This window comes from Carassius auratus, unplaced genomic scaffold (assembly GCF_003368295.1).
Source record: "Carassius auratus strain Wakin unplaced genomic scaffold, ASM336829v1 scaf_tig00000254, whole genome shotgun sequence".
Lineage (NCBI taxonomy): Eukaryota > Metazoa > Chordata > Actinopteri > Cypriniformes > Cyprinidae > Carassius > Carassius auratus.
Window position 1 is genome coordinate 1,243,452 of NW_020523286.1, and position 21,974 is coordinate 1,265,425.

Below are 21,974 nucleotides of genomic sequence, written 5' to 3' on the forward strand. Positions count from 1 at the left end.
ATTTATAGTCATTTAGAATACTTTAACTTTAGATTGTCATGTGAATGCAAATTTTGAGGCTGGTATAGTGTTCTTATTAGATTCATGGCTTATGAACCAAAAGGCTGCAAGGTCACATACCACAAGGGGTGATTCCTCAAACCAATCACCATTGTTTAATTTATCCCAGATTATTAAATCAGGGGTTTTCAAACTTTATGAAATTATGGATCTTGGATTCATTAAAGCTGTAGTCCATATTTTTGGGGGGTAATCACCATTGTAGCGCAATTAATTATAATGCTTTTTTCCTCTACATTTTTTGTAGAATGGTAGTAATGTATAAAAAAATGTATTTATTATTAATATTATAGATATTACATTTTTACACTTTTTTTTACTTTTACACTATTTACACTACACTGTTAACTTTTGCAGAGTATATTGTATCTGCTTGGGTAAATTATGATTATGTGTGTACTGAAAACTAGCCTTTCATGAAACTAATTACATGAATGCAAATGCAAAAAACAAAACAAAAACATAATGAATATGACTGTAATCCATTCAAAATGTGTTTTATCAGCCTAAAGAGAACTGAAACCTCAACCAGCGTGTGACGGATCGGGAACATTAGCCATTTCTCTGTACTGCAGCTCAAGCCAGTAAAATCAGTGAAGGCTGTTCCCAGAGTCTCAGTCTGTCTGTCCCCTCTGTGCTCCTGCAGAACCGTGGGCGACTGGCAGAGAAACGCACCATCCCCTTGGCGCCAACACGGGTGCCCAAAAAGGAGCTGGCCTCCGTTTTCAGCAGTGACGACAGTGAGGGCAGCGAGAGGGCCAGTGGAGATCATGCAGACATCAAACAGGAAGAGCTGCATTACACTATCATGAGAAAGAGGTGAGAATTTGTTGAGTGCATGTTGTGTAAATGTGCGAGTGTGTGGGTGGGCAAAAAGTTGAGTGCCAATCCCAGTGCCCGGGATTGATACATCAACCATGATCTGCCGGAAAGTGGTTAGACATATCAGACATCAGTATAACACCAAAGAGTTTTAAACAACCCTTAGGTCTTTACCCTCATAGCCCCTTATTTTGACGAACACGTACCCTCTAACACACACAAATATGCTCATTTACTTTTCTGGCAGACACTACAGACACACCGGATGTGCCAACAAAATACCCATGCTAGTGAGCCCACAGGATGCATTCACAGAAATAAACATGAGGTCTTCTCATGAACCATATGAGAAGTGATATTGTTGATGAGGTATTTGCAGTCATGCCAACTTTCTTGATGTCATAGATCTCAGAATGGCTTGAGTGGCTACCTGATTAATTTCCACTGTGTTAAATTTAAAAGAAACACCTTTATTATTTTAGCATGTGCCTTAACCACATACACAGTTCTATTTTGGGTTTTTTAACTCTTGTTAAAGACTGTGGAAAGCAAGACAGTACCTGGTCATCATAGGCTAAAGTAATCATTTTACATCATGATTACAACTAATCATTTTGATTCTATGAGAATAGGGAAGTCCACATTACAGCTATAATAATAACGACAGAGAAACAATAGCATTGGAATCACAATGGAAGAACTTTGAGCGTTTAAAGCAGCAGATGATATAATCACAGCACATGTGGACACGATACACCTACAGTATCTTTAGTTATAGTAGTGAACAGGCCTTAACACCTGTTCATTTGTATATCACTTTTTATATCACTAACTAGGTATTAATAAAGGTGTCATAGGTAGCCATTAATGTCTGAGTTTTTGGACTTGCTCTATTGTGGGACCATGGTAGTATTATTGGTTAGTTTCTGAAAGTACCATATAAAAATGTTGTAGTGATTGTTGAGTATCATGGGATATAAAAGTACTTGTTTTGTGCTTTAAAGTGTCCATGCCATTTATGTTATAACTGTCTAACTATAACTGTTTAATATTCATAAATTACATTCATTTTAAAAAACATAGAAGAGACCTTTTTCAAAACCTAGTGAACTACTTAAGAATTTTTTCAATTCACTCTGAACACAAATATTGGGGAAAGTATCACTTTTTAATTACATTAAGCATTTTTATGGATACTTTTTGGTATTTTTTGATTAACGCCAACACAATGCATTCTGGGATTGTGGTCTCTGTGAAGCATATATGCAGTGCTGCCTTAAAATTTGGCCTAAATGAGGCTGCGTAATTAAGTTTTCCATAATGTGAAACAGTCTTAATATTTGCTTTTCCATGAAAAAAATAAAACCCATCCTGCGATGTGCTACAAGTTCCACACCTCCGTCTCCAATCACTGCGAGGGAAATGAAGGAATTCAGCGTTCATTAAATCTTCATGAGCTGTGTTTGGCCTCCCTCCTCTCTGGCACACAAGCCTGAAGAAGCTTATGAGCCTGCGGTCGGTGCAGCAGTGAGCTAAGAGCAGTGGCTGAAGAGAACGCTTTTTCCACCAGCCTTTCGCTCTGCCTAAATGCATTACAGGTGAAAACTAGCCAGCAGATGTCAGCCCTGGCAGGTGAGTCTGGGGTACCGGATTTTTGTCAGACCATCTCCGCTTCTACTAAAAAACTTGTTGAAAAGCCCGGCCTTGAGGTTCTGATCTATTATTAAGTATTCTTTAATCACCAGAGCATGCCTTTCAAAGCTAGCTGTTGCTTTGAGACTGGAGGCTTTCTGTCCTCCGAGGGTCTTTAGGTGATTTTTCAGTCACGTTTTTTGAATTGAAGTGTCAGCAGTAGTTTCAGCGGTGTTTGCAGTGAGAGTTTGTGTTGAGTTGTGTCTGCATGTGCTGTTGTGAATAGTTAAATCTCCTGGAAGCTTCAGTGTTTCTAATGAGAAGAGTAAGAGAAGACAATATTCTCTTTTCTCATTAGCCACTTGGCTCTTGCTAAAAATGTCTCCGTTAGCCCTAACTCCTGTCAGGCTTTCTTAGAGCAACCGCCATTGCGTATAGCGATAATTTGACTTATTAGTTGCCTTTCTGTTTAACACCTCTTTTCCCGTGAAGATGTGCCATAATAGTTGTAGCTGTGCAGTTAGAAACTTTTTCCCCTGCAGTAAATGGCGAATGAATTCCAATGGTTGAGTCATTTGAGTATAAGAGGCTTGGGTTTATGCCCACTGGTGTTAAGCGGTAAATTTGGGTCATTACACAGCACTGTTGGGATATCATTCTCAAGGCAGCCTATACGTACCTCTGAGGTCATGCCCTCATCCAGCATAGGCAGGTCATAGCTGGATCAGTCCATTTGGTTGAGCCACACAGGATGCTAGCTAGCTACCAGATGTGTTCACAAGCACAACTTGAACATGATTATGTTGTGGAATAAAGAAGGGCTCCGAGTTCTTACCTTGGAGAGGATCAGCTCTGAATGCCCAGGTACAAACCTAAGCCCTCATCTGCAAGACTTTCTTGGTCACTTCCTTCACTCAACCCCCGAGCCGCTGGCAGCCACTTACCCTGTGACACCAAGGACGGCACAGGAACCAGAACTGGCAAGCTAAACTTATTACAGTGATCTCCCCCCAACACTTCAGATACCCGCGCGTGAAGATGCTAATGAATTTAAAGAACACTTATGACTAATATCTAGGGCTTTTACCCTGTTAAAGGCGGCGGACTGCGAGGAGCCACGTCTCTCCTCTGTTCCGGGGCCGCTCACCTCACCCATACTTTACTGAGATGAGGATCTGACCGAAAGAGATAATGGGATGTTCAGTCTATGAAATTCAATTTCCATTGAGCTGGACTGGGTAAGTGAGTTGTGGAGGGGTCTTAACAAATTGGATTTAGTCAATGGATGGTGAAGTATGGGGAATTCTTTTTTGCGTTTGATCATATTTACGCCTCATCATTGCAGTTTATATTAATGTTGTGGTAGAGTGTGCATAGCGTTTCTTTAGTCCAAATCTATCTGCATTAATATGTACTGTGTACAGAGGTGTCCCAAAAGCTTGAGACCGCTTCTGTTTAACATTTAACTATTTAATGCTAATTATATTATCAGCTTAACATTTTGATAAAAAAAGTTGCATTTAAATGAAGTCCACAATGTCTCTGTACTCGTTTTTTCTTTTGTTTCAGTGACAGTAGAACTTTTCCAGCGTGATCCAAAGAGCTTCTTTTGCTTCAATGGAAGCAAGAATTTCTGACCAATTGTAAAAAGATTTTTAGTGTCACAAATGTTCTTAAATAGGGAATAATCTGATATATTTATTATTCATTTTTTGTTATGATGTCTCTCCTAAAATTTTGTCTATTTCCAGGTTTAAGTAAGATTTTGAATCCCAGACTCAGACTTTTGGACCCCAGCGTACTTTAACCGTTCTGCCCAAAGATATTTAAAAACAAAATGAGTGCAGTTTTAGACACCTCCCGATGATATATGTTTGTGCAATCGTGCGCGTTTAGTTTTCAGAGGATTTCCAGCCACTGCCGTGAGAAAAGCCGGTACACTTTGACAACTTAAAGAAGACTCCCTATATCTTTTAACCAGATTAATGTTAATGGCCAGCAGGTTTATAGGTGATTAGTCCTCAGTCCTCCTGTATCCTGCAAGCATACAGACCTTTCTTTTTAAGAAAACAAGCTGCGCTTAGGGTGAAGCGTAACGCTTGGCATGGTCTTTTATATTCCTTTTTTCTTAGTGATTTCATATGTGGAGGTTGAGGGTCTTCGGGTCACGATTCACTTGAATGAGTCTAAACACCATACTGAATAACAGAATAACAAGTTAGGTTTTATCTTTGAAATGTAAATATAATCGGCTGATAAAGACAATGCCATACCGTCGACTGGCCTCCTATCTGAAAACGTTCACTTTCGCATTCTGCTTTAGCAATACAATTTGCAAGTATGAGATGTTTGTCATAGTATTAGTCTTCAAGGTCATGCCAATCATTTCCTGAAGCCTACCTGTGCACAGTCAGGTGTGTCAACACCAGGGCTTTGAGAAGTGCTGACTGCTTGTCTGGGTCATTACTGAGTAACCATCATGGATTATATAAGATAGTATACTTACTCAGAGGACAACCTGCTAAGAAAAGCCTCCAAAAAAGATGGCCCATCCCATAGTGTCTATTATATTAATGCTAAGTTAATGATAAAGTCAATTTTGTCTCTTGTGTTAATCTTACTGGCATTTAACTGTTGATTTAATTAGGATACTCTCACGATTTTTGATGATTTTTCTTATTTACAACCTATGGAAAAAAACGAAGTGCAGAAACATAAGTGGATTAGATGAAGTAGGGGAGGAGGAGGCAGGTTGATTCCAGAATGGTGGACCCTCCCCTTGAGCACGAGGGACAGGGAAAGGAAATAAATCAGACAACTGTTGCACCTGTCTGGATAGAAATACTGTCTGTCTTCCCCCGGGTTTCTGCGGCCTCTTCATAGAAGGGCCTGACCTGTCTGTGTTTAGCTTTAGAAGCGTTTGTCCAGCAAGGCGTGCCGTCCTCTTCCCTGGTGGCTGTCTGGACCTGAATGTAAGCACTCATCTAGCCAGAAGTGGAAATCAGCTGGTCCAAACCTCAGGACTGAAGCCAACCCAAACCAGCGTCTTTAGCGCACTGTGACTGGCCAGGCTCTTAAAATGCTGGTATGTACAGTCAAGGGCATTTTCATCTGACACTTTAACTTTTTTTTGATTAATGTAATATCGTTGAGTGCTTTGACACTGGGTATTTTTGGAAATTTCTTTCTGAAAAACAACAGACAAATAATAGACCCATAGATTAATAGATGTTTTTTGCACTTTCAGAGACATTCAGCTGATGATGAAATGCCTCTTGGATGAAATGGTTTAGGTTAAGGCAACACCAAAATTTTTTATGTAAGGGGTTCTTTTGTTTGAACGGTTTTGGTACGGTCACACAGATTTAATGGAATTGTCCATATTCAATCATTTGTGTGGTCCACCGGAGGAAATGAGTACTCAAGTTTACTTTAAACCATGTGACCATGTGTGCCATTCGTTCGTTTTTGTTTTGTTAAAACCTTTCCCTGTGCAGTTCTGGAGTGTTGCACGACACACTGCTGGGAAGGGGATGTGATGCTGTAGGATTCCTGGAAAGAACCTTCTCTTAAGGCAGTAATTAGTGGTTGGGTTCCAGTTCTGGAACTTTTAGAATGTCCAGGGCTCTTCCCAAGGAACGGCTGTAGGCTAACCGTTCTACACTTTACTGTTTTCAGGAATACTTGTGACGTTTAAAGCCCTGTTTTTAAAAAGTGGACAAATGCATCCTGCTATGATTGCGATATAACAGTTTTGCTAATTTATACTCACACTTTCAAAATTCAAAGGGCTGGAATTAAAGCCTAACCCCCCCCCCCCCCCCAAAAAAAAAACGTTCATAAGTAAATGCGTATTTTTTGAATGCGTACTTTAACACATTTTTTAAAGCGTTTTACTATGGCAATGCTATTTTTTATTTACTTGTTTGTTTTTCAATAATTTATGTAATCATAAAATTTAACTGTAGACCACTTGTTTAATGGAAAAGCAGTCTGCATTGTGCCGTAAATAACATTTAGAAACTAAATGTATTGTATTGAACACGCATCAACTAAATGCGTTTCCCTTGCGTGTCAAGTGAACATAAATATGTAAAACAGTGAAGATGTTTTAATCAGGTGTTTTTTTTCCTGTTAGCATCTCTTTGATTGGTTTTGTTTCAACCAAATGAGTTAATCAATGTCATTAATGTCACATCTACTGAGAGCAGCTGTCTTTAAACAGACATTGTACCACATATCACAACTCTCAGGCTTTTTCCGCTGTTCGCCTTTTCTGATTATCCAACGCCGCAACGTTCAATGTGGCAAAATAATATTTTGTTTCACTTCTACTTTTCTGGGTTCCCGCGTGCTTATCGACCTCCCATCAGCTTTTATAAGGCAGGAACAACAAGAAAGCTCAGGAGAACGCACTGCGCTCTCATTTATTTATGTATCTATTTCGATATTTATTTATTGCTCTCCTCGCTAGCTGAGGCCTGGCTGCTCGCTCTGAATGTGAGCGGAATAACAACAGAGAGAGAAAAAAATAGAAACATAGATTTTTTTTCTCAAAGTTTTTTTATTTTTACTGGACATTATTTAAGTGCAATCTGTGTTCAGACTGATTGTTTAATAAAAGTAATCGTAAAATTTTCAGTTTTGTACCATTTTTGTACCCAAATTGGTTCTAAATTTTGGTCTTGTTTTCCAGTGCCAGTTCATAGTGCAAAACGTCTGTCACTTTCTGTAAAAAGGAGGCATCCTCTCCACATGCCTTCCCACTTTCTGCTTGGCACCGCTTTGTGTGTGTGTCAGGGTGAGACTATCAGCGCTGTGTTCAGTAATGGTGTAAGCCCTGGCGTTAGGATGCCCAGTCTGCCAGCTCTCAGTGTGACCTCTATATCTGGCGCCAGCTCTCGTCTCCCGTGTCACCGCAGGGGCACTTGTGCTGGCACTATTTCCCTCCCTGACGTTCCCGCTGCCATGAGGAACACCACGTCTGTCCAATGGCTTTCTGAGCTGCTTTAAACGCAATGTCAGTTCATAAATACCTGTCTTTTAACGGATTCTTTTTATTTAGATGCCATATTTGAAAACCCAGCTTAAGTGCAAATAAGCACAAAACATTTTCTTAAAGGAACCGTTCACTCAAAAGTTTTCATTATTTACGCACCATCATGTTCCAAACCTGTATGACTATTATTAATTTACAATTGCAGTGAGAATGAATGGGGACTAGAGTTTTCAAGCATGGAAAAAGGAATGCAAAAGCGATATAAAACAAGTAGTCCATATGACTTGCTATTTAAGAGACATCTGTAGTCTGTATCCCCGATTAGGGAACAAATCATTCTTTGGAGATGCATCTGTTGAGTTAATTTGTTCGGTTCACAAAATCCATTTGAATGATTCATTCACTGATCCAGTTCAACTTATTGAATCAGTGATTCAGTTGTGGCAGTTCTTGAGCAGAGCTCACTGGAGGGGAAGATTAAAGGTGAATAATTTTCATTTTTGAGGTGAACTATTTCTTTAAATCCCTTACACAGCTACCTTTATCCCTTTAGCAGCATTTGAATCAGAGTCAAGCAGAGCTCTGTGCAGGTGTGCAGCTGGTTTTCTCTGCATTCAACCGCAAACCCTAGGCCTAGTGCTCCTATATCAGATGTACGTAAAAAACAGATGGAAGTGCTTTCAGCTCTGCATGTGAGTGCTGTGGTGAGGAAATGTGTCTGCTACCAGCAACAACACAGTTGATGCAAAAACCCCTATCTTTCTGGCATCGGAAAGATGATTTGCTGTTCGTTGCGGTGTCACAGATTTTCATTCCGTTGTAAAGCACTGACTCTGAAGCTGCATTGAATGTCTCTGATTCATTTTTTGGCACCTTCCAAATATGCTATTATTATATTTATTTGAATATTGTATATTACAAAATATTACATTTGCTAGAAATTCATAAAAATAAACGTAGAATAGTAATGCCTGGTTTTGAACGTTTAGTGAATTAAATTCTTTAGAACATAAAAGTATTTATTATTTAAAATATGATTAAAAGGGCCCACCATAAACTACATAATGTAACTGTTATTTCAAAACATACTTTAAATCGTGTTCCAGGCAGTAAAGCATGTTTTTGGTTGACACATTCCTTTGTTAGACTGTATATATCAATTTACCGACCAGCCCTAACACATTTTTTCTTGAACATTTTTAATATGATATAATAGATATGATATATATAGTTAATGTAAAATGTAGTATAGATTATTACAATATATTTTTGCATGAGATTTAATTTGACATTTTATTTATGGCATTAAATATTGTTATTTTCAAGCCTTTTCTAACTGGTCACTGTAGAGTCATCAGGTCCCAATTTGTTGCATGTTGCCCAGTGCGTGTTCTCTTTCAGTTGGTCATATCTGGGGCAAAGTGTCTGCAGTTGACGGGGAGGTGTAAGAGGTATTGACCAGTTTAGGTGGAGATTATGCTGATCGTCTTCAGTGCGTGATAAGCTGCAGCTCATGTCCTAAGCGGAGTTGTCAGGTCCGCCCTGTGCTCCCCTGTGTGGGATCGCTGACTCAGGCACCTGGGTCTTAGCTCCAGCCCTGACGCAGATTATGACCTTGGCCGCCAGGCGTGGGAGGCCTCATTAGCGGCCCTCACCGGGACAGCCCAGAAAAAGTGTGCTAATTAACTTGCTAACAATGTCCTTGCTTAGTGAGCTCACTGCAGAGCCTCCGTCCGAGGATAATAGCTTTCCTTAACTGCCAGAGCGGGAACTGGAAGATGGAGCTGTTGTTTGGACTGATGCCCTGTTAAGGGGATGGATGGAGGAACTTGGATGACCTATAGAGAACGGCAGAGTTGTTTCCTAGATAAAGGTTAAATGGACCTTTGCGCTGCACGGAGTAGCATAGTTTCATGCAAGTTTTTATTATTTTATAGCGCTGTTGTCAAATTAGAATAGACAAACGTCAAATTCTGAATAACATTTCAATCTAAATGCTGTTAAAAAAGAGGTTTCTACTAGAGTTTGAGCTGTTTAGGGTGTTTGTTTTTGTATGATGCAACTTGTATCGATGTAGCATATTCTGTCAGATCACTTTGCATATTTTGCAGGGAATTAATGTTTCTTTTATCGATTAATTTCAGTCTCATTTATCTTTGTATTTTATCAAATGAAATATGAGTTTTCTGATAATAATTTTTTATTCTTGTAAATGTAGTGAACGATTGTGCTTTCGCTGCATTGTGTGTATTCATTGTCAATGTTAGTAACAATGTATTTTGTTTATTAAATATTTATAAATGTATTATGTTAAAGTATTTTTAAATAAAATAATGATTTTTTTAATTAAACATGAAAAATATTTTACAAAATTATAATTTTCTATATAATTTATGCTTGACTTTTTTCATAATTTCTAATAACTTGCATTTAACATTGCTCATGCTCGTTTAACTCAATTACAATATTAACTTAAGTTGCATTTAAGATAATATCCTAATTTATCCAGCATTTTTTTTGCTCAGTGAATGCTGTAATATTTATAAGTATCGTGCATCTGATCTTTTGTCATACATTCGACCAATGGCATTTCTGTCAGACTTCTGGCTTCTCGGAATGGCAAGTGAATTTGCAGCCCAGTTCGGTCATGGAGAATAAATTCCTGTGCGTGCTGTGTTGTTTGTAGCTGAACTGAAAGCGTGGCAGGCTGACATTACTGAAGCCCAGCCTGTAATCTACGGACTGTAAAACTAGCATTTCTACTGCCACAAACAGCAGGGCCACAGGCCCACCACAGAAACACAGTGGATTGTGAGACTGTTCTGTGACAGCCCGTAAAATGTCCCTTGGAACTCTCTTGATATTAGTGCGCCCCGTAGACCACCAGGAGCTGTGAGATATGCATCTGATATTTGCTAAATGCTAATCGGGTATTTGAAATTATTATGCGTTATAATGCGATCAGAGCTGTAATCAGATTGCATTAAAATACTTCCATGACACACTTCTATTGGTCTCTATAGAGACAACATGGCCCAAGCAGGACTTACAAGTGTTAATGAAGGATGAGTGAGGGAAGATGAGAGGAGGAAGGAGGGAGGAAGGGAGGTTGAGGGGACGGCCTTGTCCAGTTCTAATCTGTAAACCCTTCAGTTGGCCTTGAAGAGACGACCAGGAAGAGGAAGACAAGTGTGCGGTGTGAATGTCGGTCCTGGCCTGGGATCAGTTTGTCGGTCTAGTTTTAAGAGTTTTAACTCTTTCTCTTCATGTTTCATGTGTATATGAATCATGTGTGAACATTATTTAAAGAAGATAATACAATACAACAATAAATACAACAATACAACAACAATAAAAATAAATATAAAATTAAAAAAATTAAAGAGTGACATGTAAACATAATTATGAAAGATATTTATGAAATAAAAAATATTTAACCTCATGTTTTCCATTTTATTTGTTTTAATAGGTTCCTTTGACCTAATTAAACTCCATTTACCAAATATTATTAGTACACAATTGACAAGATAATATTGATTCTTTGTGGGGTCACTTTTACTATGGAAAAAATGTATACAATAAAATCATTCCAAACAAATGTGTGGATACCTGGGGTGTTTGAATCAAACCATGTAATATGTCTTATTGATTAAGTTTGAAACATTATATCAAGTTGAAACTAAAAGTTTAGCTTGCTGCAAGATAACTTCAAGTATATATTAATATTCATTGGTTTCTTCACCTGTCCAAAACAGCTAACAGAATTGGTTCTCTGGCTTGTGTATGACACAGGAGCACAAGTACTTCCTTAAAGGTGCTGTATGTAAGATTTTGACTCATAAAAATACCATAATGTGTTTGAAGAAGTTTAAGAAACATACTAAGTTAACATACTTTTTTATTTGAAAAACAATGCTTCAGTCAGTTATTCTCCTTTGAAAATGTGCGTTCTGACCAGAATGTCTGTTGTTGTTTTGGTTTGTGAAACGCGCCCTCTGCCAGTTTACCCAATTGTATTTCGGCACCCAGGGTTGCCAGTTGGTGGAAAACACAGTGTACTTCATTTCATTCATCATCAAGTGCACTTGTTCCTGTTTGTGTCATAAATATGGCAACCTGCGTGTGCGTCAAGTCTAAGGAGGAGGGGCCAGGTGAAAAAAATCCTCTCTGATATTTTGAATTTGGACTGCAATACCTAGTTCAACCACTCAGTGTCAATCCTACATCCAGCACCTTTAAATATCGCCGGAATTACATACAAATTTTATTATCCATTCTAATTTCTAAATCTGCACGCTCATGTTGAATGATAAACCAGCGTCTTTTATTCACCACTTATCAGGCTCCTTTATGAAATGGCAGATCTCTGGAGATTACACTCATCCCCCGAGCACCTCGTGCACCTCCAGAGACCCGAGCGATTTCAGCAGAGCGATCATAAAAACCATTATCACCTGGTTTTAAGCTCATAAACTGCTTATGAGTTGAATGTGTTGATTAGAACATCTTAAGGTTGAAGATGAGACAGGATGAATCTCAAAATTGCTTGATGCAGGAATCTGTCAGTGCTCATTATACGCTTAAAATCGAAAAGACAATGAATACAGAAGCAAGGCAAAAGAGCCAAAGGCAGAAAGCGTTTCAACTTAAAGGGACCAAACTGGAGTGCACCAGGTCAGCCATGTTTGATTCAGTTGAGGTTGTTTGTGGTGGAATTACCTTGGGTTTACTTTTTGTACACTTTATGCATTGTTTTCCTCATGTACAATTGGTAAGTTTGATCAATTTAGTTTAATTGGGCAGAATTGTTTTATATTAAACTTTTTTTTTTCTTTTTTTTTTAAACCTAATATGCTTAATGTGAGTGTGTGTGTGTTAGTGAGTTGCTTTGCGTTATGAAGAATCCCTAGAGATACATTATTTACCCTCCCCCTCTCTCTTTCTCTCTCTCCCTTCTTCTTGCTTTCTCTCTGTCTCCTTTTCTTTCTTCCTCCTCTGCTTTCCTTTTTCCAGTCGTGACAGTGACCTCTCAACGATCATCTCCAACCTGCACCACACCCGACAGCACGGCATGCCCGAGGGCCAGCCCTGCTCCGCACACTCAGGTAGGACACACCTAGAGACAGCACACATTCACATATAATCAGAGGTAATGTTCGGCCATGTAATTATGGATATAAAGTGAAAACATACTTATAGAGCAAAAGAAAACACACAGGAAGTGGTCTGAGTGAAGTGGCCAAAAATGCTTTTATGATTATGATACAAACTTGTCAAATCTGTGAAATTGCATTATCGTTGTAATTGCTTCTGTGGCTTTCTCTGTCTTTAATATTCTGTTTTATTGCCATCATACTCTGTTTTTACAGGGTTTATCCTTTGATTGATGCAGAACAATTACACTGACTGCGTGCTAGTACTTTAATTCGGTTTAATTTGTATGATTGAGGGCTGTAAGCTCATTAGGCGCTCCATTGTGGCCATATTCATTCCATTACTTAATGCTCTTGTCTTCGTCTCTCTTAGCACACAACTTAAACCACCGTTAAAACTACTTTCAGTAAATAGCTTTATTTGTCATTAATCTCCGACCAAACAGAAGGACTACCGGACATAATGTGTGTTAATCTCATTGGTTCGCTGAATCACATGGTCACCCAAAGTTGGTTAAGTCATTTTTACCTGTCTGGTTTTACACCGAGGCTTTAATGTTATTTGAAGATTTATGTTGAATGTAAATATTTGTAACATTTATTACTGTTTTTTTAAAATATAAGATATTTTTATTTTATTTTTAATAGTTTATACTTTTATTTGTATTGATTTTATTTAATTTAAATAATACTTTTTAATAACAAGTCTTATTTTGACCTGTGTGGTTTAATGTCTTGGTTTTTTATTATTATTCTTTTTTCAAGTCTACAAAAGACTATTAATATCACTAACTGCTTAAAGTTAGACATCCTTAGATTTCACTTTTTTAATTTAGTAATTTTAGCACTTTTAGTTAAAATTAATTTGAGCTTTTTATGTTGTGGTACATAAATACCGCACAGCCAAGTCAAGTGGAGGATCCTATTGGTTTCTGGTAAAATGGCCATATGTGAATATATGTGTCTAAATCCTATTACATTAGCATCAGTGGAGCATAACAAAGTCTTAAGCGACTGTCCCAGTCCTCTATATCTCTCTGATCGTATGGCTCCAAATGTGGTTCAAATCACCTTTACCTGGCTCTAGGTTTCTACTCGACTGGAGATCTAAGGGTTGACTTAAAAACTAGACCAGTCAAATTTGCCATTACTTGAATAGAAGATGCTCAATTAATCATAATCTTAATTGGAGAAGACACAAAGGAGTAAGAGCGGAAGCCACCTGCAGCGTGGCTGATGACCAAAATCTGTCAGTTTGAGCGTTTAAAAGAGGTTTAACGGGTGCTGTAAGCAGCTAGACTCATGTCTGTAAACAAGTCCAATCCGATCACGCAGCGCGTCTAATTCTGTCTGCCAGTGAAATTAGAGAGCCTCCGTCCCTGGGCCAGGTTAGGGGTCGAATGGCTAGAACAGAGCCATTTGGAAGTGTGTTTTTCACATGATCAGAAAGATCAAAGATGCACATTTATTAAGTTTTGCATTTGGCCACATGATGCAGCAAGTAACAGCATAGTGGATGTAGCAGTACGTAAAAGGTCGAGCTTATATAAGCTTGAATCAAAGCAGATGCAAGTGTTCATTTTTCCATGTTCAGCTGTGAGACTCCAACAGCTTTTTTTGTTCCGTCACACAGTCTCTTTTACTTCCTTTCAAGTCTGACTTCTTCTCTGGGTATGTGGTTGAGCGAGAGAGAGAGAAGAAAAGGTTGGAAAAGTGCAGAACAAATGAATGAGCAGAGCGTCGTATGGTATCAAGGGAGGGTGGACTGCAGTGTGGAGTCGCGAGACAGGCGGAGGAAGAGGAAGCCGACTGCAGCGCTGGGGTTGCTTTGCACCGGAGAGGCCCGTTAATTAAATCTGAGGGACAGACATGAGAGCTGACCCAGGCGTCAGCCGCAGCCAGTCAGCGATGGAGGAGAGGCGGCTCCCTCACCCACCCCCCCTCTCTCCGTCCGGCCGGACGGCCTGCTGGCCCCAGTGAGGGATGGGGGGGAGGGCAGGGCGCCGGCAGCTTGTCTGGCTCTCTGTGAAGACTCCTAAACGTGGCTTTGCGGTCAGACCAGAGACTCTTAATAGGCATATAAGGTGTTTTTGCTTTTTTTCCCCTCCCTCCCTGCCGCTCTCATGGTTTCCTAAAGACAGACAGGAGCGTCAGCGTGAGACTGCTGTATATTTGGACCAGTGAATAGATTGCCTGAATTTCTATGTTATAATCTAAATATTCTCGCTCAAGACGAAGCATCTAAGTGTCCTGTCAGTGATGTTTGTTTCCCCCCTACACAAGTCTACTTATCCTGTGCACAATCATCATTATATCAATGGGCGGGCCATAGCCAAATGCACTGTAAATCACTTTGAATAGACAGAAAATAAATATATAATATTTGATTTTATATATATATATATATATATATATATATATATATATATATATATATATATATATATATATATGTGTGTAACATATATATATATATATGTGTAACATGATTCTTCATCATTCCAATATGCAGATTTGGTGCTCAAGAAACATTTCTTATTAATGGTGGAAATTATTAAGTATTTTATGGAATAAGTTTTGTTTCAAAAGTTTATTAAATTCGAACTCAGATTAATTAATATTAATTAACCAATTAATTAATTCAAAAACTTAGGTGTAAACAAGATATTTATATATTTTTTTGCTATTTAAATTAAGAAATTATTACTTTTAGGCAGCAAACACACATTCAGTTGATCCAAAATGACAATAAAGGTACTTATAATGTTACAAAGATTTCTGTTTGTTTTTTAAATCAAAGAATCCTGAAAAACAATATATCACCTTTTCACAAAAATATTAAGTAGCACAACTGTTTTCAGCACTGATTCAAAATTGAAATTCAGAAAATTCAGCCTCTGTAGAAATAAATTGCATATTAAAATATATTAAAATAGAAAACTGTTACTATAAATTATAATAATATTATAATATATCACAGATGTGATGGATGCAGGCCAAAAAAGATACGATTATTCATAACGAATGAACAAGACTGACATCAGTACAAAAAACTGCTTCACATTATGTAACGCTTGAGTTGAAAATAGTTCATTCAAAACAGCAAAACTAGTTTTTTAAAACTTTATGAATTCAGCTGCGGAAAATCACGTTACTCAAAAAAGGAAAACAAGTTTCTGTAGTCTATGGCCTAAAAACTTTTGTTAACTAATTAATTTTTTTCTTATACTATATGTACATAAAGTAAAGCAATCTGGCATAATAAATACCACCCAAATATATGATATAATCAATAGCAATATCACCTCCGTGAGCACATTGGTTGTCATATAACGCAACCAAATTTATACATGTTTTTTTTTCCTTTTTCTGTCCTTTGATTCTCTCACAGACGCCTGCCTTTCTTGCATCTTCTTGCATTTTCCTCAACCACCATTTGTCTCTTCTTCTTTTGTTTTCCCTCAATTGCGGTGGTTTTTGCCTCATTCTGTTGTTTTCTCATTCTTTTTCCCATGATTTTGATCTTTCTCTTTTTCCTCTGTGTGTTGCCCTCCCTCATTTTCTGTCTCTCTCTCTCTGTCTCTCCCCTAAGGCTCTCAGTGGGGGAGCGGCAGTAGAGGGGGGTGGTGCTGAATCCTCTGGGCTGGCGGAAGCGCCGTGCTGCTCACCCCCCCGCCATGGCCAATCAATGCCATCCTTTCAGTTCTGGCCGAGCCCCACAAACAGGGGGATCAATAAGTTATTAGCACCATTCTGTCAGCTGTAATGTGGAGATTGATTGGAGGTTGGGGCTCCGCCGCGACGCCCGCCACTTCCCCTGCCTGATAAAGATGACAGATTAAGGGAATAAGAAAAGGGAATTAAGGAGTGTGGCCTGTCCAACTTGTCAGTAGCCGGAGAGACGGAAGGAGCTAAGGGAGGAGGAGGAGAAAACCAAGAGCCTCCTTCTCTGCTCATTTAGTCGTTTTGCTATTTCTCCATCTTTCTAGCCTTCTCTCTTTCTTCCCCCACCTCTATTAAAGTTCTGCCCTTGTTTTGGCCTGGCTCTGTGCCGCACAGGCTGAAGTTTAAAGGAATTAGCAACAGCGCTGGCAACAGAAGCCGTTCTGTGAGTTGGGTAACATGGCTGAGGCACGAGGCAGCTCCGAGCCTCCCTGTTTGGTGTTAAATTTGAGCATCACAGCTTTAAGAAGCAACATTTAATTGGTATTAAAGGCTTTCCGCCTAAAAATCTCTGACCCTGAGGCAGACAGGCACTGCTGAAACCCTGCCTCTCCCTTGAGCGCACTGAGAGACAGAGAGAGTGCAGTATTCTCGCTGCTGCTGTGGATTTTTGAAGCTCTTTGAAGCTGTTTTTTGCATTTATTTTTTGAATGAGCGCTAAGTTTCAGGGTAGAGAAGTATATAAAGTGTGTATAGCATATTTTTACGAAAATAACTCTTTAAAAGTTTGTAGAAAAGACTAAGGTTTAATTTGGAAAATAGTAAACTAGCATATTACTATTTCTGCCTTTTGATTTGTATGCTAATATGGTATTCCAAATGCAGCTAAAGGCTATGTTTGAAAAAGCAATCTAACATATTTTGGCCAAAATGTGCGATATACAATAGAAAATATGTTGAGACATACCATATCATTTGATGCAGTACTCTCAACTTGAACTTCCATTTCCAGTGAAATCAACGTGAACGTTTATGGCTTTTTTGACTCATTATTTCATTTGGACTTAACCTTTTTTGGTATATACTCCACACTATGCACTATCCTTTGCACTATACACTAAGAATGCTAGTGTAAAGTATATAATCTGCAATATGCACCAAGTTTGCTAGTATGAAGTATATATTTCATACTTTAAACTAAGTATGCAAGTATTCTATTACAAACATATCTGAGGAGTTAAATCTCAACTTAGATCTAAAAGATTTAAGTTTTTTAATTAAATAAATTGCTCCTTCATACACTACCAAAAAAATTACAAATTTGAGTAAAAATCATGCAAACAGAGAACAATAAATGGATAGGAGCAGGAGAGAAGCTGGTGAACAGTTAACATGGGATTTATAGGAAAAAAGAAACTGCAAGTGAGTCAGTGTCGCTTCCCGCCTCCAGCTCCTCCATGCAGAATAACGGCTTCCTCCTCACTGTCCCGAACTCTCTCTTCTTTTGTTGAGTGCATTACTTCAGCTAGAGACCAAAGTGCTAAGAGCAGACAGAGTTCGGTCCAGGGCCAGGTTTCCTCTCCGCCTGCGCCGACGCCACGGGCACGCTGCCCTGCTCCAAAACTTTTGCTCTCTCGCTTATGAAAGCATTTCATACTGCAAATCACTCTGTGCTGTCAAATCATATCATGAGAGTTAAAAAAAAAAAGGTTTCAAAGGTTGTGATTAAACACTTGGGGGGTTGATTCGGGGGACGGAGCACTGTGTGAGTTGGAGCTTTAGGTCTGAGTGACAGTTCAGGACCGTTGATTTCAAAGAGATGGAGATGGAGGTTGAGATGGAGAGGAACTGGACTCAGCCCAGGGCTTTGGGAGTGTTGGCAGGCAGGAGGTTGCCTGATAAGACGCGATGGAGCTTGGAGAACAGGCTGGGTTGGAGATAGCGGTGCTAGGGTGGCTGAGCCCTGTGGGAAAGACACTGCTGAGAGATTAGGGTCGAACAGAGACGTACAGAGAGGAAGAGAGAGCGGCTCAACGTAGCTGCTACAGAAACCAGAGGGTGCTGTGGTTACGAAGAAGTTTTTCCCCAACCCTTTTCATATTAGGTAGCTTCATGCTCCTTTTAAAGGGACATCTCGCCCAAAAATGAACATTTTCTCATCATAAAAGATCTGTTGGACATAAAAGAAGATATTTTGAACAATTTGTGTAACCAAACAGCTGATGGTCTCCATTGGCTTCCATAGCATTCCATACTGTGGAAGTCAATGGGGACCGTACTGTTCTTCTTTTAAGTTCAACAGAAGAAAAGACAGTAATACAGGATTGCGGGTAAGTAAATGATGAAAGAGTTTCAGAGTTTCAGTTTCATTTTTAGGGGAATTAACCCTTTTACTCCTATTTAACACCTTTTAAACTAAAACCTTACCTGCTCATCTGAAGTTTTTGCACATCCCTTGCAGGCTTTTGAGCTCTTTTGGCTCATGCATAGACAGGAGCAGCCGATTGCTATACTTTTACACTTATGCCGTGATCGTATCAGTTCCACGTGAAGATAGAGAGCGGAAAATAATTGAATACGCCAAGGGAGATTCTTCACCTCAAAGGCTGACGAAAGGAGAAAAAGTGGAGCAAGAGACAGACGGAGGGAGTGTTGTTGTTGTCTTTGGGCAGAGGTTAGGAGAGGAGATGGGGGCCCATTAGAGAGGCCCCTTTTTCTCTTTGGACTGGGATAGACAGCCTTCCCCCCTGATGAGAATACATCAAACAGCGTCATTAGTAAAGCTCGCTCCCCACAAAGAATCCCAGACTGAGCTCTGCCACTCCAAAAGCTCTTTCAAGCGCAGGCTTGCTTTTCTTTCTCTCTCTGTGTCTCTTTCCAGCACTCTTATCAGAGAGGGATGAGCAGTACGCTTGGTGTCGAGGGGTAGGTGTGTGAGAGAGTAGTTTGTACTTTTGTGTCGGACATTTACAGAGGTGCAGGCTCTCTCGTTTTGTGCCATGCAAGAATCTCCCCCTTCACTCTTCTTTGATGTGTAGAGCTTTATTCATGGCTTACACATAAGGGTCATCTGTAGTAATGGCTTCCTTTAAAGACCTTGTGAAATCAAAACGAGAGTTTTGCAACTCTCTAGTTTGTACATGTTAGGTGTGAGCTTATTCCCATTATTTTTTCCCATAGGGATTTTTTAAAACTCTTTGTTAATAAGCCATGAACCAAACCAGCCAGCAACAAGGTGAATCACAATATAACAAACTTTGAAAGTCAGACAAAAAGACAAAGGTACAAGTAGTTGTACTTAAAGGCATTAACGCGTAAATAACTCAATCCCATGATTTATTGTGAATGACAATCAAATTAATAATGACAGGTAAAAATATAGATATTCAAAGAATATAGTAGATTTTATTTATATAAAACACCATATTTTGTTTACTGCAAAACTTTATTATATACACTATTTAAGTAGTTTAAGAGTGTGTTTGAAGATTGACTTTTATGTCATTTGCAGGTTTTAATTGGAGTTTGGCACAATTAGCTTGTCTTGATTCTCAGATTGGTGGAAATTTCTTGTAGAATCATGGGTAATGTAGTTTTTCACCATGAATTCCATTGTTACATATGATTATTTAAAAAAGTAAGTTGAAATAATGGAGACTGATAGCTTTAACAAATACACTGAACAACAACCCCATACCTCAATGTAGATCAGCCTCTAAAAGTTCCTAAATGATTATGGTGTAAATTAAAGAGATTTTTACCTATTAAACCCAAATGCAACCAACTGGAATGTCTATTTGATAACAAATAGAACGATATGTCCCTTTTTTGCACCCACATGTCCTTCAATACGAAAGATGTCAACATAAGAAAGATCTCTGTGCTTGTTGAATGATGTTATGAGGTCTTTAAAATGATGCACCTGCAGGGCACCATAAATGTTTTAAAAATAACTTTTTTTATGATATCCATAGAGAATAAAACACAATAAATACAATAAAAGTTCAAATGCAAGCAAATGTATAATCCGTTTCCTCTCAGCGTATTGCACAGTCCATTTAGATAAAGAATCAGACAGCAACAAAAGACAAAAGGAAGAGCATAACTCTGTGGCTTTGACGTTTTTTACTTCATGTGGCGCATGAGGGCAGAGAGAGAGAGAGAGAGAGAGAGAGAGGAGAGTGCAATGACAAACGGTCTCTTCCTTCCTGCATGCATGCACCACCATGCTCTCAGCAGCACCCCTCCCAGCGTGATTAGCAGGATATTGATTTGAGATGTGTTTGGGGGGAGGAGGGTGCTGTAATCGTACACTAGACACCAGCGGCTCACTAGAGCGCTGCATTAGGCTAGTGCAGACAGCCTCCACTTTTCTAGAGAGAGAAAGAGAAAGAGCGAGAGAGAGAGAGAGAGATAAAGAGAAAAGGGGGAGGGAGAGAAAGAGTGAAAGAAAGGAAGGAAGAGATTAGCAAAAGGTGTGAGCTTTATATTCACTGAAAACAGAGAGTGAGAGTGAGTGAAAAAAGCAAAAAGGACACATTTGGACAACAGGAGTTTGATAGAAGACATAGGCAAGACCGCTTACATTTTCTCCAATTTCTTTTCTTGCTCGTCTTTTCATTTCTGGAGCTTTTACTCCGTATTAGGCCGGTGTGAAGATCAGGAGAGATAGATAGAGAGTCAAGACAAGAAATGACGGTAGAGTGAGGGTGAGTGCAAAAAAAGAGAAAGCATGTTTATTCGAGATAGGAGAAAGAGAGAGAGCGGGCAAAAGAATCTCTCGTTTCTGCACATGGCTGAGTAAGAACCAGATCTGTCATTCACGCTGGCGCAGGGCCCTCTCAACTCTTCGTATCTTTAGTCGGTCTCACAGCTCCATCATGTATGCAGGTATAGAGCCAGGCAGCAAGCTGCATGTTGAGGGGTTTAGGAGCCGTCTGACCACATCTGAACCCCTCTAACCTGTTTCTCTCTCTTTTTTTCCACAGATGATATTCTAGGCAAGAGGAGAGCCTATTCCCCCAACAGCAGCAGCGAGTGCCCATCTGACAGCAAGAAGTCCCGCAGCGTGTCACCTAAAGGTAAGGGCCCCTCTCGTGCATGTGTGTGCATGTGCGTATGTGTGCTGGAGACGATAATGCACTTCAATTAGAGCTGTTTAACCTTAGTGCGTAAGATGGAGTAGGTGGGAATAGATGGAGCGAGATTGAGCGAGAGTGGAGGGAAGGGGTGGACAGATAGTAAGAGGAGGGAGGAGAGAACAACGCTCAGTGGAAGACACATCTCCTCCCCCCTCCTGCTAACCTTTTCACACACTCTCTACAGAGAGTTCACAAGTACAGCATTTGCCTATTCATGTTTACATGTAAACAGACAGTTCGGTTCTTAAAATAGTGAACTGTTCATTCAGACTTCAATAGCAGAATCTATATGGATTAATTCAAAGTCAGCAGTCATTAACCAAACACTCTCACCTTCACCTAGAGCTGCTAAAAAGCATCGTGTGGTCAAAAGGTCAAAGCAGTGGTGATCTAGATCTAGTAGAGGTGACAAGTTTACTAGTTTGCCTAGTGGTCGACCGATATTGTTACATAAAAATAAATGTGTAAAATAAACATACTTATACTTTAGATGGCAAAGTATTT

General features: G+C 39.2%; 1 protein-coding gene across 4 annotated transcripts in view; it reads left to right on the forward strand.

Moving 5' to 3' along the window:
- The window catches only part of LOC113068893 (sterile alpha motif domain-containing protein 11), a 57,083-nt gene that overhangs the window by 13,247 nt on the left and 21,862 nt on the right, over positions 1–21,974 (forward strand). For all 4 annotated transcript variants that reach the window (XM_026241812.1, XM_026241811.1, XM_026241810.1 and 1 more), the window contains exons 3-5: positions 707–879; positions 12,527–12,618; positions 21,318–21,410. In XM_026241812.1, coding sequence (XP_026097597.1) covers positions 707–879; positions 12,527–12,618; positions 21,318–21,410 — 358 coding nt within the window. The remainder of the gene's footprint in view (positions 1–706; positions 880–12,526; positions 12,619–21,317; positions 21,411–21,974) is intronic.